The 17,140-nt window shown below is 36.9% G+C and overlaps 1 protein-coding gene across 2 annotated transcripts; it reads left to right on the top strand.

Moving 5' to 3' along the window:
• Positions 1-1,078: 1,078 nt before the first annotated feature.
• LOC121744707 (paladin-like) lies at positions 1,079-15,894 on the top strand. Of its 2 annotated transcripts, XM_042138295.1 has the most exons (20): positions 1,081-1,253; positions 1,373-1,653; positions 1,814-1,945; positions 4,666-4,737; positions 5,583-5,653; positions 5,766-5,865; positions 5,938-6,033; positions 6,800-6,926; positions 7,468-7,601; positions 7,703-7,762; positions 7,903-8,138; positions 9,715-10,144; positions 11,086-11,409; positions 11,521-12,117; positions 12,206-12,379; positions 13,122-13,349; positions 13,439-13,722; positions 14,162-14,437; positions 15,253-15,375; positions 15,514-15,894. In XM_042138295.1, the coding sequence occupies exons 1-20, from the start codon at positions 1,226-1,228 to the stop codon at positions 15,644-15,646; spliced, it is 3,906 nt and encodes a 1,301-aa protein (XP_041994229.1). In that variant the 5' UTR covers positions 1,081-1,225; the 3' UTR covers positions 15,647-15,894. The 2 variants fall into 2 exon arrangements, with proteins under 2 accessions (XP_041994237.1, XP_041994229.1); XM_042138303.1 differs by lacking the exons at positions 15,253-15,375; positions 15,514-15,894 and having other exon boundaries at positions 1,079-1,253; positions 14,197-14,394.
• The last annotated feature ends 1,246 nt before the right edge of the window (positions 15,895-17,140 follow it).

The raw sequence follows: 17,140 nt of genomic DNA, 5'->3' as shown, positions 1-17,140 counted from the left end.
GTTGTCTCTTAGTTAAGAGATGAGGGGAAAAGTACAGTGAGACCCATGAATAGTAAAGAGATGAGACGGTTAATAGACGGATAAGAGACATGGATGCGGATGACCTTAAGAGCGCTCAGCATATCATTCCTCTACTTAATACTATGTCATTAATGTATATTTGTTTTAAGACGTAAAGACTTGATAAATTTCATTTCCCACTCTATACATCATTTGCTTATATGAAGAAAAAAAAATCCAAGGACGTTGTATAAAGTTTCGGACAACACATTTTTTTGCAATTAAGGTAGAATTTAGTTTTACACCTAAGAGAGCGTAAAATAATTTCGTACAATATGTTTAGTGATATAAATAAATTTTCACTCAAAATAAACAATATATACAAAATGTCGAAATGTGATCCACGTTTTAAGTGATAAAGTTGCATCTCATTATCTTTCATCTTTCTATTAAGAGGCATATCAAACAAACATAAGTATATAAGAATCTAGTGAACTAAAACATCTTCATGAAACAAAATAAAAATGATGATTACATTGTATAAGTAAATATAAACACAATATGATAAGTATCACAATGGAAGTCTTCGACCTCAATGCAATGGAAACTCTATGTGGCGTTGATCACACATGACCTAGAACCAACTAGCTTGTCCTTCACCACCATGACCTAGAACCAACTAGCTTGTCCTTCACCACCACTCGTCTATTAGGTTTGCATTAATCGTCACGACGTGCTGCCCAACTCCAAGAAATTGTTGTGCCACGCTTGCGTCTAACAACATCCAACTCATCCACAAATCCCATGTGCCCAAGCTCTCCGAGCATCGATGCATCGTTCATTGACCAGCGTCCACGTACCTTTCACTCACGCGTCACACTCAGCCTCTAATATTCTCGACGCTCTGCCCACCTCCCGACAACCTTTGCGCCCATCAATTGAGGCATGTCACACGAACCCCACATGGCCTAGTAGACAAGCCTTTATGATCAAATCACAGTAGAGTAATATAATAGGGTTGAACAAAAAAGAAAAAAAAATGAAAAGCATAAAGAATCGAGTGTGCACAGCACAGGTGGCGATTCCAAAGCGCAGTGCACGGTTTTCACGTTGTCAACTCCCAATGCTGACGAAGCAGCTAACCATAAACAAGGGTTTCACTTTTTACTGCTTCTGCTGCTGCTGTGCTTTCTTCTCCGCACACATTGTTTCAGTGATCGAATGAATGAATAAATTTTTAGTCTCCCACAACGGTAATTCACAGAAATTCCTTTCATATTCTATCCCTCTCTTTTTCATATGTATATAAGATAATGTAGATTAAACCCCAAAATCAAAGTCTCAACGTCAATTCTCCCTCTCTCTCTCTCAGAAATTGGGGCATTATTATTCGTCAACAACAATTTTCCTCCATCGGCGAGCTCCGGAAAAGCTGTGAATCGAGGGTTTTTGGTTTCGTTTAGGGGAAAACGGAGGCGCTTTGCAGATAAATTGATGGTAAGCATGTTGATACCTAAGGAGCCGGAACAAGTAATTAAGCAGAGAGATGGATCCGTGCTGGGAAAGAAGACTATTCTCAAGAGCGACCATTTTCCAGGTTGCCACAACAAGCGCTTGCTTCCTCATATTGACGGCGCCCCCAATTATCGCAAGGTCCTCTCTCTCCTTCTTGGTTCAGTTGAATTAAGCATTTTCTGTCTGTTTGTATAATGCTCTGGCTTTGTGTTTGATAATCATGATTTTGTTATCAACCGTGTTGTATTCTTCAAAGGTTTTTGCAAATTGAGGTCATTGCAATGCCTTTATCCTGCAGGCGAGCTCGTTGCCTGTTCATGGGGTAGCGATTCCAACTATTGATGGCATCCGAAATGTTCTCACGCATATCAGGGCTCACATGAATGGAGAGCAGATTCGTGTGCTCTGGATTAGTCTTCGCGAGGAACCGGTAAGTTTCCACTTTTAATGCTTACAATTTCAGTTTTGGAAGGATTCCTATAACATGATTTTAAAGTAACGTAATGCATCCCTAGTGTTACGCCATAGCAATACAGTATTTGCTGACTTCTTCTGTCCGCTATGGACCCTGATGATACCATATATGCTTAACAACATGTAGAAGTACTGTTAGCTACTATAGGAGTAGATGTGACTTTAATGTATAGGATGATTATTTATTCTTGCTTTCACTTTGGGGATTTATTGGCCCGTTCTGTTTGATGATTGAAGTTGTATTCCTGATTTCCTGAGAATTTTTATATCATTCAACACGTGTCAAGTTCTGGTTTGCTTTTCTCACACTAATGAGTCGCATTAATTACATTTTCGTGCACTCTTATTTCTTGCAGATCTTCTCTGAATTATATATCTCATTATCTCTATAATGGTTTTATTTTGATTTTACAAATGGTTGTTGCTTTCCTGGCTTATTCGGTAATCCACCAGTGGGATTTTGTTATAATACTTAAAGGACAAAATGCACTTCCTCCCTGTGCCTGCTCCTCAGCACTGTGTTTTTTCCAAATCATATAGTAGATAACATTTATCCTCTCATCAAAGATCTTTTGGTGCTAGTGGAGTAATCATGTTAACAGTTTTTGTTTATATGTACCATGATTGCTCCAAAATCAGTAGTTATGACTTTTAAGGTTTCATCAAGTATCAATACTGGAGATGCACCTATTGCTATAGCCACTTAAGTGTTTGGAACCATAATATTTTGTGATATATAGTGCCTGGATGATGCATAAGCTGGTAAACATATGTTTTAAGGTGGTTTTTCCAAAATTGTATAAGGACTTTCCTGTTGTATTACTAGGGGTTTTGCTCTGACACTACTTTTTCACGTGTGTGGATACCTTGTTCTCATTCTTGATATTTGATTTTCTTTATTCTGAAACAATATCTATTTATCTCGTTATAAAATTTGAGATTCCAACTGAGTATTTACATATTTTGGGTTCATTCAACTGCATGTCCCATACAAATATAAATACATGTATTCCTACTTTGACATGCACAGGCATCCAACACTACACTCGTAGCTAAAATTTCTTTATTGCCACATAATGGTTCATTTCCTTTAATGCTTAGCAAGCAAGAGTAAAAAAATTTGAAGTTGATAGTATTAGATATAATACAGAAAACATAGTTTCAGTAAGCATTTTGACATTTAATTATATGAATTAGCAGTCATTATTGCTTTACTTTACATGCTGACTTGGAGCTACTTATGGTTTGTTGAGAGGTAATATTTTACCAAGTGTTTAGCCGGGGAGAGTAATAAGTTTTAAGCTTGTTGTGTGTGATATTACTGGGATTCTTATTTTTCCTTAGCAATCCTATTGTTAGTTGAGTGTTTACCTGGCTTACCTAAGAAGATAGAAATGTTAGTTTCTGTAAAATGTTTGACTTATTTTGTATACGAGGAAGTAGATTCTAAGATGATCAAAGATCCTATTCATGTGATTATCCTTTTGTCACCACTTAGAACGGAGGCAATGTATGGTGAGAACTGAGAAGGGGCAAATGCCCCTCCTCAGTTTCTCACATACATGTAGATATATGTAACATATTAGTAAACATATTTATGGAGCACTAAATTGCCCCCCTATATTTTAAAATTAAAAAAATGTAACTGCCCCACCTTAGAAGACAAATGGCGGTTAGAGCCCTGGCGAATAGAAAAGATGGAAATTTTTTTTGCCTTCCTTTAGAGAACCGAACACGTAGAAAAAAATATCAAGGGTTTAGAGCTGCTGGAGAACAAAAATTAGAGCTTCTCTAGGACAAAAATTTATATGTTTATATTTTTGCCCCTCCGACTATAATTTCCTGGCTCCATCTTGACCAGTGTATAGGTTTGAATTTGATTCCATATTTTATGCTTATCTGACGTAGTATCGTTGCATATCACTCGTTATCCGTGAGTATTCTCACTTCTCAAAAGATAATAATACTGGAGGAATTAACCTACTGTGGGATAATAGGAATAAAAGTTACAAACACTTTTAGCCAACAATTTAAGAGCAAGTATTATTGGCTTTTGTTAGAAAGCTCAAGTGTATTCAATATAATTGTGTTTTGAACATCATAATTAGTCTTTAATTTGGTGGAAACCCAAAGCAATATCCAGGACAGAAGTAATTTTAGAATTTGGATTTTATCTAGTTGTCCGGTCCTTCCTTATTTTTAACTTTACGAAAGGTGTAGGAAATGATAGTTGGGAGGACATGCAACTGTAGAATCTTTCTTCTTTCTAGCATGCATCAATAATAGTAATTGCATAGTGTTTGTCACAAAAGTATTAGAAATTCAAAGTCTTATTTATGCTCTACCTGAGAATGTTGGTTTGATTTTTCCATTTTCCGAGCTACAGTCTGCATTCATTGAATCTCCGTACGTACGAATGACTTCTCACTGAGCTCCACTTGCTTCTCCACTTGTTTATAGGCATGATTACCTGTTTTTTTATAAGACAACATTATTGGCCATAACACTTCCAAGGCTTTATGGAATAACACCATTGTACAGCTGAGTACGTGGGTATCTACTGAATAAGTTGGTTATCCCTTTGAATACTGGAACTTAGCTGTGTAATAGGGTATTCACAAAAGATTTCCCTGTATATTTCTATTTAATCTATTGTTACAATGGTAAATGATACAGGTGATATACATTAACAGTCGGCCTTTTGTTCTACGTGATGTTGAGCAGCCCTTTTCGAATCTTGAATATACGGTATGTCAAAGCCTTGATGTCCTGATACTCTCTTCTACTCTTTATTATTATTTTTGTTCTCATGAGGAAAACTGCTTGGGGATTATTGTGTGGGTTGAACATTGAAGTGAAACCTTGGACTGCTGTTAATATAAGACTTTGTAATGTATAAAAATTTGACTGGTGTAGGTAGACTCACTACTTGCAGTAGGAAGATTTGGACTAGGACCAGTTTCAATTTTTCAGCAATTGCTTTGAATATTGGAATGTTAAATCTTTTTTTTGATCTATTTTATAAAGGGTGATATTAATTAGGATTATCCAAGTAGGGCAGCCTTGTGATGTCTTGAAGTGTTTCAATGTACTTATTCCTTTTTAAAAACAATAGTTCTGTTATACTATCTTCTGTCTTCCTCTTCCTTGAAAGATCTCTTTGCTGGTGCATGCGCCATACATTTAGCTTCCTATTTTTGGTTTTATTCAAAAAGGCTCCTTGAGACAACATAATTGATCCCATACAAGCCTTCCAAAAAGCAAAGGCATTGGGTTACTCTTTGTTATGTAAACCAGTTTATGGGTTACATCTCATAGACAAAATGCCTTTTCATGTTTGCTTTGTGGCAATCCACAAGCACTCTAACCTGAACCATGATCAGTCAACCTTTTATTTGATCACTACGCATTGAATAATTCCAGCATTGCTTCTATAAATTTAAACAGTTCCTCCCTGCTTGTTCCAAAATGAATATATTAACTCGATGTTTTGAGAGCTTTCTACTTTACCTTTTAGTCCATATTATTTGCTTCGATTTTTACGCTCTTCACAGAAGCATCTTCATCATTATCTCTCTTTTCAAATAAAGTAGGGCATTAACAGGGTCAGGGTAGAGCAAATGGAAGATCGATTGAAAGAAGATATCCTCGCAGAAGCTGCTAGGTACTCTTTGATCCTTTCATCGTTCTTCTAGACCTATTGTTCTATGATATATCTTGGTTGTTATTATGGTATCTTCAATGATATAGTCAATCTTTCCAACCTTGGATCACAGGTATGGAAATAAAATCCTTGTAACTGATGAACTACCAGATGGGCAGATGGTGGATCAATGGGAGCCAGTTTCACATGACTCTGTTAAAACACCTTTAGAGGTATACATACTTTCTGTTGAAATAAATTAGACTAAACTACATGTTTCATTATTCTATCTTCTTCTCCATCAGGTGTACGAGGAATTGACAAATCAGTTCCTTGTTGATTATGAACGTGTTCCTATAACTGATGAAAAGTCTCCTAAAGAACAGGATTTTGATATTCTGGTAAGTTTCAATTCTAGCTGTAGTTGAATTAACATCATCCGTATAATCTTTGCTATGCTTAGGCCCTTACATCCCTTTTTTGGCAAAATTTTACTCTCTCTTCCCTTCTGTCCCTGTTAAGTGATTCATATTCCTTTTTCGGAAGCCCCAAGCTAAGTGAGTCATTTCCTCTTTTGGCATTCTCTCTCTTACTTTTTCTTCTCTACTTTTTCATCTATCTTACTTTATTCTTTTCACTTAACTAACAAAACCCATTTTCTTATATTCCGTGCCGAAAAGAAATGCCTCAGATAGTGTGGGACGGAGGGAGTATTACTTAATATGCCATCCTATTTTAACCAATAACATAAAATATGGTCTCCTAATAGGAAATATATTACATGCCAGATTATGTTCTAATCATGAGAAAAGAACCTCCAATAACCTAAAAGATACAACGAGGAAACTCCTTAAATCACACCGACAAATCAAACGCTTGAGCGAGTAAGGCACCCTGGAGAAGCCAACAGCAAGTAATTCGGGTCTGTATTGGACAAAATAATGCATATTGTGGACCATGTTAAATGAAGGGATAGTTCTTTTTTATGTTTGTGTTTGATCTAGAGGGTTGGGCTATGCTTTGCTTAGCATTTTATCTTTTCTTTATTCTTCATATTCTCTACCAGTCATAAACCATGGATTTAGTAAAATAAAATCTTCTATAAATATGGCTTTGAGCTTTGGTGTATCAATCTTACATAGCTACCCAATATTCTTTACTTTTAAGGTCCAAAAGATTTCTCAAGCGAATGTAAGGACAGAGATTGTATTTAACTGCCAAATGGGGCGTGGACGTACAACCACAGGGATGGTTATTGCGACACTGATTTATTTTAACCGCATTGGAGCTTCAGGTGAGTTTTTGTTGGCTTTTCACAGCCTAATCTTTACTGTAATACTGGACGCCCTTCTATCCTTAGGATATGCAGATAGAATTTCGAGAAACGAGTTCTTTTGAAATGAAGTCTTGTACATGAAGCTTCCATTGACACTTTTTGGATTTTCTTTACTTATGTTCATTGATTTAAATCTTCACGCTCTTCATTATCTATATTTGAGCAGTGTAATTTGTTACCTGTATATTAATTCATTCAAATGTAATTCTCTCTTTCAGTAGTCTTTGATTCTGTTTCCTGCAACATGGTAAAATTGTTGAATATTACCAAATAATAATATAGTTATTACTATAGATATGATTACATCATCTAGCGACATAAGTGCATCAAGGATTCAAGGGGAATATTTTCCATCTGATTTTTCATATTATAGAATCTATTATATTAGCATTACCTATAAGTTAGGTCATCTGTCCTTGTGATAGAATATCTATATGTATGTCTGTTTGTTCTGTCTCGTCTGAACTAACTCCATATATTACGATATATTTTTATGTAGGCATTCCTAGAACCAATTCTATGGGAAGAGTTTCTGATTTAAGTGCTAGCATTTCAACGGAGTTACCAAAGTTAGAGGAATCTATCCGCAGAGGAGAATATGCTGTCATTAGGAGTCTCATTCGAGTTCTGGAGGTACCAGATACTATATAATTTGTACTTCCATGAATTGCAGTAGACCTTTTTTCCCTTTTCTTTTTCTGTATAAATATATATTGACTAGTGAATGTCTCAAGGGTGGTGTTGAAGGCAAGAGGCAGGTTGATAAAGTCATCGATAAATGTGCATCTATGCAGGTAGTGTTTCCGACTTTCCGGTATTCAACTTGGGTGCTTCATTTTCTTAATTCTAGTAAGCAGAAACACTTCTGAAAATTGAGTAAGTCTTGGTGCTACAGTCAAATTCTAAATTTTTGTAAGTGTTGCTTTGCTTACAGAATCTACGTGAAGCTATTTCTAGTTATCGAAGTAGTATTCTGTGTCAAGCTGATGAAATGAAGAAGGAAGCATCTCTTTCCTTTTTTGTAGAGTACCTGGAAAGATATTATTTTCTTATCTGCTTTGCTGTATATCTTCATACAGAAAGAGACGCTCTCTATCCTATATCTCCTGCTCAATGCAGTTTCACAGAGTGGATGAGAGCTAGACCAGAGCTTTATAGTATATTGCGCAGGTAATAATAAAGTTCTCTGTAATTTTCAATCTATTGCTCAAAGTCTCTTAATCAAGTGAATGTATAATGGTTCCTCACCATATCATCTATGCTAGCATCTCTGTTACATATTATATCTTCAAGATGCCCTCTTTGGTAAATGTTAGATTTAAGGCAGTGTAATAAAGAAGATAAACTGAACTGAAACTCCTCAAAACAAGGGCAAATGGATTTCCTGGCGGCAAAGCTGTTCTGAAAGATGATTCCAAAAGATGAACCCTATGGCATATTTTGTTTAAAGTTAGTTACTGTAGCACAGATAATGAGGCCTAGTCCAACCCATAATAAAACCAATCCTAAAGCAATAATATGTAAGAAACATAACTAGGATAAAATTAAATCTGATAACAGCCTAATTCGCCTGTCCTTCACATCTTTTCTCACACTTCATGCACACCTCCTTGAAGGGTATGCTCTGCACTCTTATCAGTAATGGATTTATATTATTCAACCTTTGACCTTTCTTAGAAAAACGAACTTTTAGGTCTATGGACTGTATTCCTAGATTGACATGCTGATGCTTAATAATATTAATAGGACGAACTGGTTTTGTAGGCTTAGGATAAAAACTCCAAACACCGTTGGAGACAAGATTTCTTATGGGAAATTCTAGAAAACTAAATTAGAGAAGTTGAATTGAGTGTCATAAATATTATTTTACATTTTCTTAATTCCTATGTATGGTCAGATGTCAAAATCACATATCAAGGAAGTGGGGAAATTGGTTCCTTTTACTCTTATTTGTAGGGAATCTGAAGAGTCTGAAACTTATAGTAACATTGGAAAGCTGGACAAGGGCATCTTTGGTTGTTTGGCGTCATTTTTGTATATTATTTGGAAATAGGTCACTTTTTTTGGGGACAACAATTTTCAGAATAGGACATTTATTCAGGGACACATGAAGTTTTTCCTAGAGCTCTCGAATTACCATGACTCTGCATAGCACAACTCTTTAATCTATCCCAAGTTTATATGGATGGCTATCCATGGTTGTATTACGGGAGACACAAAATATGTTAAGTATATTTTTAGCAATAAGAGTGGATCGGTTTTGCTGTCAAACTAAGAGGGAGAAATAGTGTAATATATTTATTATAAAATACCTGTTTCAGAGTCTGGATTAGGGTAGAGTAAGATTTGTTTAATCGTGCACACTTGTGATCAAAGTTATTTCATACTCCCTCTGTCCCACTGAAGACGGCTCACTTTCCTTTTTGGTTTGTCCCGACCAGGATGGCGCATTACCAAAAATGGAAACACTTTTATCTCTACTTTATTCCCTCTCTCCTACTTTACTCTCTCCACTTAACACACAAAATAAAGCTGCATAAAATCCCGTGCCGCCCAAGGAAGGGGTCATCTTTCGTGGGACGGAGGGAGTACATCTTATTTGAAGAACTGGGGTCAAGATTCTCTGGTTTTGAGTGCCACCTTGCAATTAAAGAATTAATCACCCTGCTGAAGCATATATGTTGATAATGAAAGTAGGGAGATTTGTCTATCTCAAACTGCGATAATGTTTTGTGATGTCATGCAGATTGCTTAGGAGAGATCCAATGGGGGCTCTAGGTTTTACCAATTTGAAACCACCTGTACCGACAAATGCTGAATCTGTTGATGGCCGCCCATTAGAGATGAGCCAAGTTGCTGCCTTAAGGAATGGAGAGGTCCTTGGAAGTCAAACAGTTCTCAAAAGTGACCATTGTCCTGGTTGTCAACATCCTTGTTTACCGGAAAGACTGGAGGGTGCTCCCAATTTTAGAGAAATTCCAGGGTTTCCAGTTTATGGTGTTGCTAATCCAACTGTCGATGGAATCAAATCAGTCATTCAAAGGATTGGTAGCTCAAGAGGTGGCTGTCCAGTACTGTGGCACAATATGAGAGAAGAACCTGTTGTTTACATTAAAGGAAGACCATTTGTACTTCGGGAAGTTGAAAGACCGTACAAAAATATGCTCGAGTATTCGGTATTGAACACCATATTCCTTGATTTATGCAGTAGATATTTGCAAGAAATGACAACTCTTACGGCCAGAGATTTCCCAAATAATAACATGAGTGTCTTGTCCACCTTCTTTCTTTCTTTTGCTTGGGTTAGACCTGGGTTAGACCTTAGAATAAGCAGACTTCTTGTCTGTATTTGCAATTTTGGGATCTGTGATGACATCACTATTTATATTCACCAAAGCAGTATATTAATTTTTACCTTTTTCCTTTAAAGTCAAATGTAGTGATTAGAGGTCTTGCGGTCATAGTAAACGTTGTTAATTAGCTCTGTTATAACAATAGAAGTTTTGAGTAAAATTTGATAACCAAGTTGGTCTTGCTACTCTTTTAGTTTGAAATATTCTTTGTTTCTGTTTCCTATTTATGGTACATTAATATTTTATGATCGTATATTTTCATAGGCCTTATACAATCTTAATAATATTGATACGATCCCACATCGGTTTCACACGAAAGTGTGGAATAGCATATAATAGGGAGTCAACCCTTTACCTTTGACCATGGTTTTGGGTTAAGTTAGGGCTTCCTATCTTATATGCTTATCAATTTGGTGCGGTGAATGTGGATCCGGATGTCCTACGGAAAGGGGCTACCCGTAGGTGTGACCAAAGGGGTGCCACCGAAAAATGTGGGCCCGAAGGAAAAGGGCAGCAAAGGGGATGGTGGGCCCGTGGCTTTGGGTTTGCCACCCGGCGTGTGCCGTCCGTGGACGTCCGGTTTAAAAGAGGGATGGATTGATACGATCCCACATCGGTTTCACACGAAAGTGTGGAATAGCATCTAATAGGGAGTCAACCCTTTACCTTTGACCATGGTTTTGGGTTAAGTTAGGGCTTCCTATCTTATATGCTTATCAAATATCTTTTTCTGATAGTCTAATTTCTAATATATCTATGTCAAGGGAATTGACTGTGAAAGAGTTGAAAGAATGGAAGCTAGGCTGAAGGATGATATTTTGCGTGAAGCTGAGCGTTATCAGGGTGCCATAATGGTCATTCATGAAACTGATGATGGAAAAATATCAGATGCTTGGGAACACGTGGACACAAATGCTGTTCAGACCCCAAGGGAGGTATTTAGCTGCTTTGAAGCTGATGGTTTTCCCATCAAATATGCACGTGTTCCAATAACAGATGGAAAAGCTCCTAAAGGTTCTGACTTTGACACTTTGGCCATGAATGTTGTGTCTGCCTCCAAAGACACAGCTTTTGTTTTTAACTGCCAGGTAGCTATTGTTTCAAGTTTCACTCACCCAGTTGCATGGACCATTCTTAAGTTTTCTGAATGTATAGTTTCTATCTGTTCTAGCTTTCTTACTGGGTAAAGTCTTATACAGATGGGGATTGGACGGACAACAACTGGTACTGTTATTGCTTGTCTTTTGAAGCTCCGGATAGACTATGGAAGGCCAGTCAGAGTGTTAGTTGATGACCCATCACAGAAAGAGCTTAGTAGCCGCAGAGATGATGAGAGTGAAGAATGTATAACATCATCATTATCTTCTTCCGAAGGAGTTAGGCCTGGGGAAGACTCTTGTCATTCATTTGGGATTAATGACATCCTATTGTTGTGGAAGATTACAAGATTATTTGATAATGGGGTGGAATGCCGAGGCGCTTTAGATGCTATAATAGATAGGTGTTCAGCACTTCAGAATATTCGCCAAGCTGTCTTGCAGTATAGGCAGCTGTTTAATCAACAGCATATGGAGCCTCGAGAAAGACGAGTAGCATTAAACCGTGGTGCTGAATATTTGGAACGATATTTCCGCCTAATTGCTTTTGCAGCATATCTAGGAAGCGAAGCATTTGATGGTTTTTGTGGACAAGGAGAGTCAAGAATGACTTTTAAAAACTGGTTACATCAGAGACCAGAGGTTCAAGCCATGAAATGGTCCATCAGATTAAGACCTGGACGATTCTTTACTATCCCTGTAAAGTTCCTTTCTTTTTCTGAAATACACTCAAGGTTGTACTTTTCTTTGCCTCTTGATTGACTGTTTGTTATGTTTCTGATTGCAGGAGGAATTGAGAGCTCCATATGATTCTCAACATGGAGATGCTGTGATGGAGGCAATTGTCAAGGATCGTAATGGCTCAGTTTTGGGGAAGGGCTGTATTCTTAAGATGTATTTCTTTCCCGGTCAAAGGACTTCTAGCCACATACAAATCCATGGTGCACCAAATGTATACAAGGTACAAAGAGGTCGTATTTTACATAGATATTCAGGATATCAGGTTTGTTGATTGACAACAAGATTTTATAACCTTGACTTCAATGATAACCTGTATGTTTTGAGGAGCTATCATGAATGTTATGAACAATGCCAGTAACAATATGTGTTGCTGATTTTTGGTGTTATATTTTTCTTTCTGGTTTGATTCAAATTACTTCTCAATTTGTTATATATATACATATAGGTGATGGTTCATCTCAAAACTTTTCTTAAAGTCAAAACACAGAACTATAGAACTATTTAAGTTTGCAAATACATTAATATCTCACAAAACATTTTAGTTCTTGACTCCATATCAGTTCCTGACTCATATCAATATCAATATCGGATCATGACTCAATATCAATTCCTGACTGAATATCATGAACTGATATCTTTTGTGATGCTATCATAGAACTGATATGATTTTCACTTCTCAAAGTTCTCACTGGAACCCCGCCTAAACATATATAAGTAATTTGTTTCTTATGGAGTAAGAAAATTCCATGACAAAAACATAGTACAACTCACTAAATGATCACTTCAAGATGTATGGACTCATTACTGGTCCAGTTACTAGATTTTGACTTTCTGGTGCAAGAACTTTTTAACTTTGTTGTGATGATATTCAAAAAGTATGCTTTCGGTCACAAGTTTGTTGCTTTTGCTCACAAATTTGTCAGCAGAGCATGTCTCACTGTTGAGATTTTTTGTGGTTTAAGGTGGATGGATATCCTGTGTTTAGCATGGCAACCCCAACAATTGCTGGTGCAGAAGAGATGTTAGCATATTTAGGCACCAAGCCCATAGCAGAAGGAAGTTCTCAAAAAGTAGTTTTAACAGATTTACGGGAAGAGGCTGTTGTTTACATCAACAACACACCTTTTGTCCTTAGGGAACTCAATAAGCCTGTTGATACACTCAAGCACATAGGAATCACTGGCCAAGTGGTATGCTCAATTCCAAGAGTTGTTCACATTATAAGACTGCAGATAAAGTCGAGGACCTTTTCGTTTCCTAATCTGGTTGTATATTACAGGTGGAACAGATGGAGGCACGTTTGAAGGAAGATATAATTTCTGAGATAAAAAAATCTGGTGGTAGGATGCTTTTACATCGCGAAGAGTATGATCCTGCATCAAAACAGGCCAGTGTTATAGGATACTGGGAGAATATTTTTGTAGATGATGTTAAGACTCCAGCAGAAGTATATGATGCTCTAAAGCATGAAGGGCATAACATGGCTTACCGGAGGATCCCATTAACTAGAGAAAGAGAAGCTCTACCTTCAGATGTTGATTCCATCCAGTATCGAAAGGATGAGTAAGTTTTCAGTTTCATTGTCTGAATTTCTAATCAAATATACACGGTTTGAGATGATATCATTCCATATGTCTAATATAGAGATTCCATAATCTCAAGCCAAAATGAGTAACACCACAAAGATTATTTAGATTATTTGTCCATGCATTGCCACAACAGACCACTCTATCCTTGAGACCTACTAGAGAAAATTTATCCATCTGACTTGAACGTTCTATATATGTCCTTTTGTTAGTTTTAGATGCTGTCATGCTACTACTACAATCATAGTGTGTGTATATATACATGTCCTTGATGGTTCAAATTCTTCAGAGTGCATATGCCAATTGTAATTGCAATTGAGATGCTTCTATATTTGTTAGTCTTTTCTATCATCTGATGTCATCATGGTATCATAGACACTAAAGCAACGGTTTTCCTTTCTTGTGCATCTCAACAGCTCTGCAGGGTCTTATCTTTTCATATCACATACAGGATTTGGAGGGGTTGCGTATGCAATGGCTATCATTTGTATGAGGCTTGAAGCAGAGGCAGCACTAAAATCACATGTCTCACGATCTGTCGGAATTTCAAGCTCAACTAATTCAGTTAAACAACAATTTAATTCTGATGATGAAGCAAGAAAACTGGGTGATTACAGAGACATTTTAAGCTTGATAAGAGTCCTTGTCCATGGTCCTGAGAGCAAAGCAGATGTGGACTCAGTTATAGATAGGTATGATACTCATTTGGGCACATATTACACTTCTCTTTATTGATCCATGCGTTTATGCTTTGACCTGCATCACTGTTCTTTTAATCAAACATTAACTTGCTAAAGAATGTCTTGTATTCCCATATAATAGTACTTCCTCCGTCCCAGTCCCACTGAAAATGATCCATAGAACCCCTTTCTCTCTACTTCATTCTCTCTCTCTCTCTACGGTTCCACCTACAAAATTAAACTGTATAAAATCTCGTGCCGCCCAAGGAAGGGGTCATCTTCCTTTGGACAGAGGGCCAACTAGAATAAAAATCAAATACTGTATAAATTCAAACCTACTTACATTAATTCCATGTAGAGGAAAATTGGCTTGGAATAAAAAATTGTTCAAATGTAAACTATGCTAGGTCTGGTTTCTGTTTTAATATCTTTTTGCAAATAATCCAGAAATTACATCTTGTAAAAGACATCTGCTTAACCAAACATAATCTAGGATATTGAAGGCACCAGGAGTTTCTTGCAACATTTAAATTACAAAAAATAATACTGGTAGTATGGTGGTAAAACTGATCTAACTGTTGGCGAAAGTTTGATGGGTGTGGTTGAAGCTCATATAGGATGATGAGGGATTCTCTCAAGGTTTGATTTCATTTCATAGTCATACAAATATGGTGAAAATAGTATACAAAAGGGGAGGGGTGAGCTGTAGATGAAGTGTAATTTGCCCTACCATCAAAAAGCGCAATGATGAAAAAAAAGGGTATGGTTGTTTTGCCTTGTTTTGATGCTGTTTCTCTAACTATCTAGTTATTTCCTCCCTTTTGAAGGTGCGCCGGTGCTGGACACTTGAGAGATGATATTCTATACTACAGCAAGGAACTTGAAAGGCTTTCAAATGATAGTGATGAACATCGGGCATACCTTGTTGATATGGGTATTAAAGCTCTGAGGTTGGGTTCCGGCTATGCTACATAGGCACCATTACATATCGATATTCTACTGATCTTCCATTTGCAGTATGCTTTCCATCTGCAATAATAGGCTTTAGGATATAAGATCTAATGCTGCTGTGTGTGTGCACAACGCAGGCGATACTTCTTCCTGATCGCGTTTAGATCCTATCTGTACAGCACATCAGCCAGTGAGACGAAATTCACAACTTGGATGGATGCGAGGCCTGAACTGGGCCATCTTTGTAATAATCTTAGAATTGATAAGTGATTATAGTGTAGAAATTATGTATAGAGTAAACGCTGCTTGTCTTTAATATACTTATCATATAATGAGAAGTTGAGAAATTCACCTCATAAATGTTTGTTTGAACTTTAAACGCTACTACAATGATTCTATTATTACCAAGATTGTGGCCTCAGGTCTGTCCGAGCTAGGCAAAACATTCATTGGAAAAGTAAATATTGTGACTCAAAGTAAGTTTAAGTATTGGGGCTACTACCTTGTTAGTGTTTTCAGTATTCTTGTTGGATCTTAATACATGTATTCCCTTCGTCCCATAAGAGTATGCATTCTTTCATTTTTAGTTTGTCACACAAGAGTTTGTATTTTCTAAATTTGGGATCTCTTTCTTATTTAATTAGGTGAGATTTATTTTTTACTAATAATATTTTAATTATTTTTTTTTTCTACTCTTCTCTTCTTTTATCAATTTTGTATTAAAACTCATGCTCAACTAAAAGTATATATTCTTATAGGGTGAAAGGAATAATATTCTCACGAATGAATTTCCATCTTTCGAGATTTTGATGAGTGGTTAATAGGGGAGTTCCACCACTTGCTTAACACTTTTACTGCAATCCGTACGTGATTTGGCTCGATTACAAGATTGAATGACCACATTATTTATAATTAATTATGCTTGACGTTAATTTTCTTTAAATTAAGTAGTAATAATCAGATTATTGACTAGATGTTCTCATTTTGGCTAGTAAATCAGAGGATTTGGGTCACGATAGCTGCACATGAAAATATATTGATACATTTTTTTATTAAAAATGTAAAATACTGCTCATTTAGGTTAATAAAAAGCTTCAAAACACAAAGCATTGAGAGCATCCACAACCGTGCTCTTGCCAGCAGCACGGTTGTGGGCCCGCCCCACTTTTTCTGCCTGTTCTCTGGCAAGAGCACAACACCCACAGCTGTGCTCTTTCGCAAGGACGAGCACAATTAATTTAAAATTCAATTAAACAATAACATTTCCATAATAATAAAATTCATTAAAAAAACCTAAATAAAATTACAAATGACAAATAAAATAAAAACGACATAATTAAAATCCTAAAAATTAAAAATTACACAATTAAAATACTAAAAATTAAAAAAACACTACTCGTTGCCGAATTTCGTCCACATGTGGTTGATTAGGTCTTCTTGTAACTGAATGTGGGTTCGGGTATCGCGCATTGTGTGCCTTGTCTCGATCCTCTGGCCAACCGTCGTATGCTCACCTCGGCGTGGGGGAGACCTCGCTGTTGAGCTTCATCCTCGTCGTAGAAGCTAGCCGCCCTCGGCCCTTCGTCGGCTATAATCATGTTGTGTAAGATAATACACGTGAACATGATGTCGGCGATATTATTCACGTACCACAGCCGAGCCGGGGCCTTCACTATGTTGAATCGGGCTTGAAGGACCCCGAAGCTCTTTCGACGTCTTTCCGCGCGGACTCTTGACGCTGCGCAAAAAGAACCCGTCTCGGGT

Source organism: Salvia splendens, chromosome 1 (assembly GCF_004379255.2).
Source record: "Salvia splendens isolate huo1 chromosome 1, SspV2, whole genome shotgun sequence".
In the NCBI taxonomy this organism is placed as follows: domain Eukaryota; kingdom Viridiplantae; phylum Streptophyta; class Magnoliopsida; order Lamiales; family Lamiaceae; genus Salvia; species Salvia splendens.
This window is presented reverse-complemented; position numbering and strand designations above follow the sequence as displayed.

Excerpts from the sequence above, each read along its gene's own strand:
- LOC121744707 (XM_042138295.1), top strand. The coding sequence starts at position 1,226 with ATGAATAAATTTTTAGTCTCCCACAACG. Across the intron at positions 4,738-5,582 it reads TTTCGAATCTTGAATATACG|GGCATTAACAGGGTCAGGGT; the intron begins GTATGTCAAAGC and ends CAAATAAAGTAG. Across the intron at positions 6,034-6,799 it reads AACAGGATTTTGATATTCTG|GTCCAAAAGATTTCTCAAGC; the intron begins GTAAGTTTCAAT and ends TTTACTTTTAAG.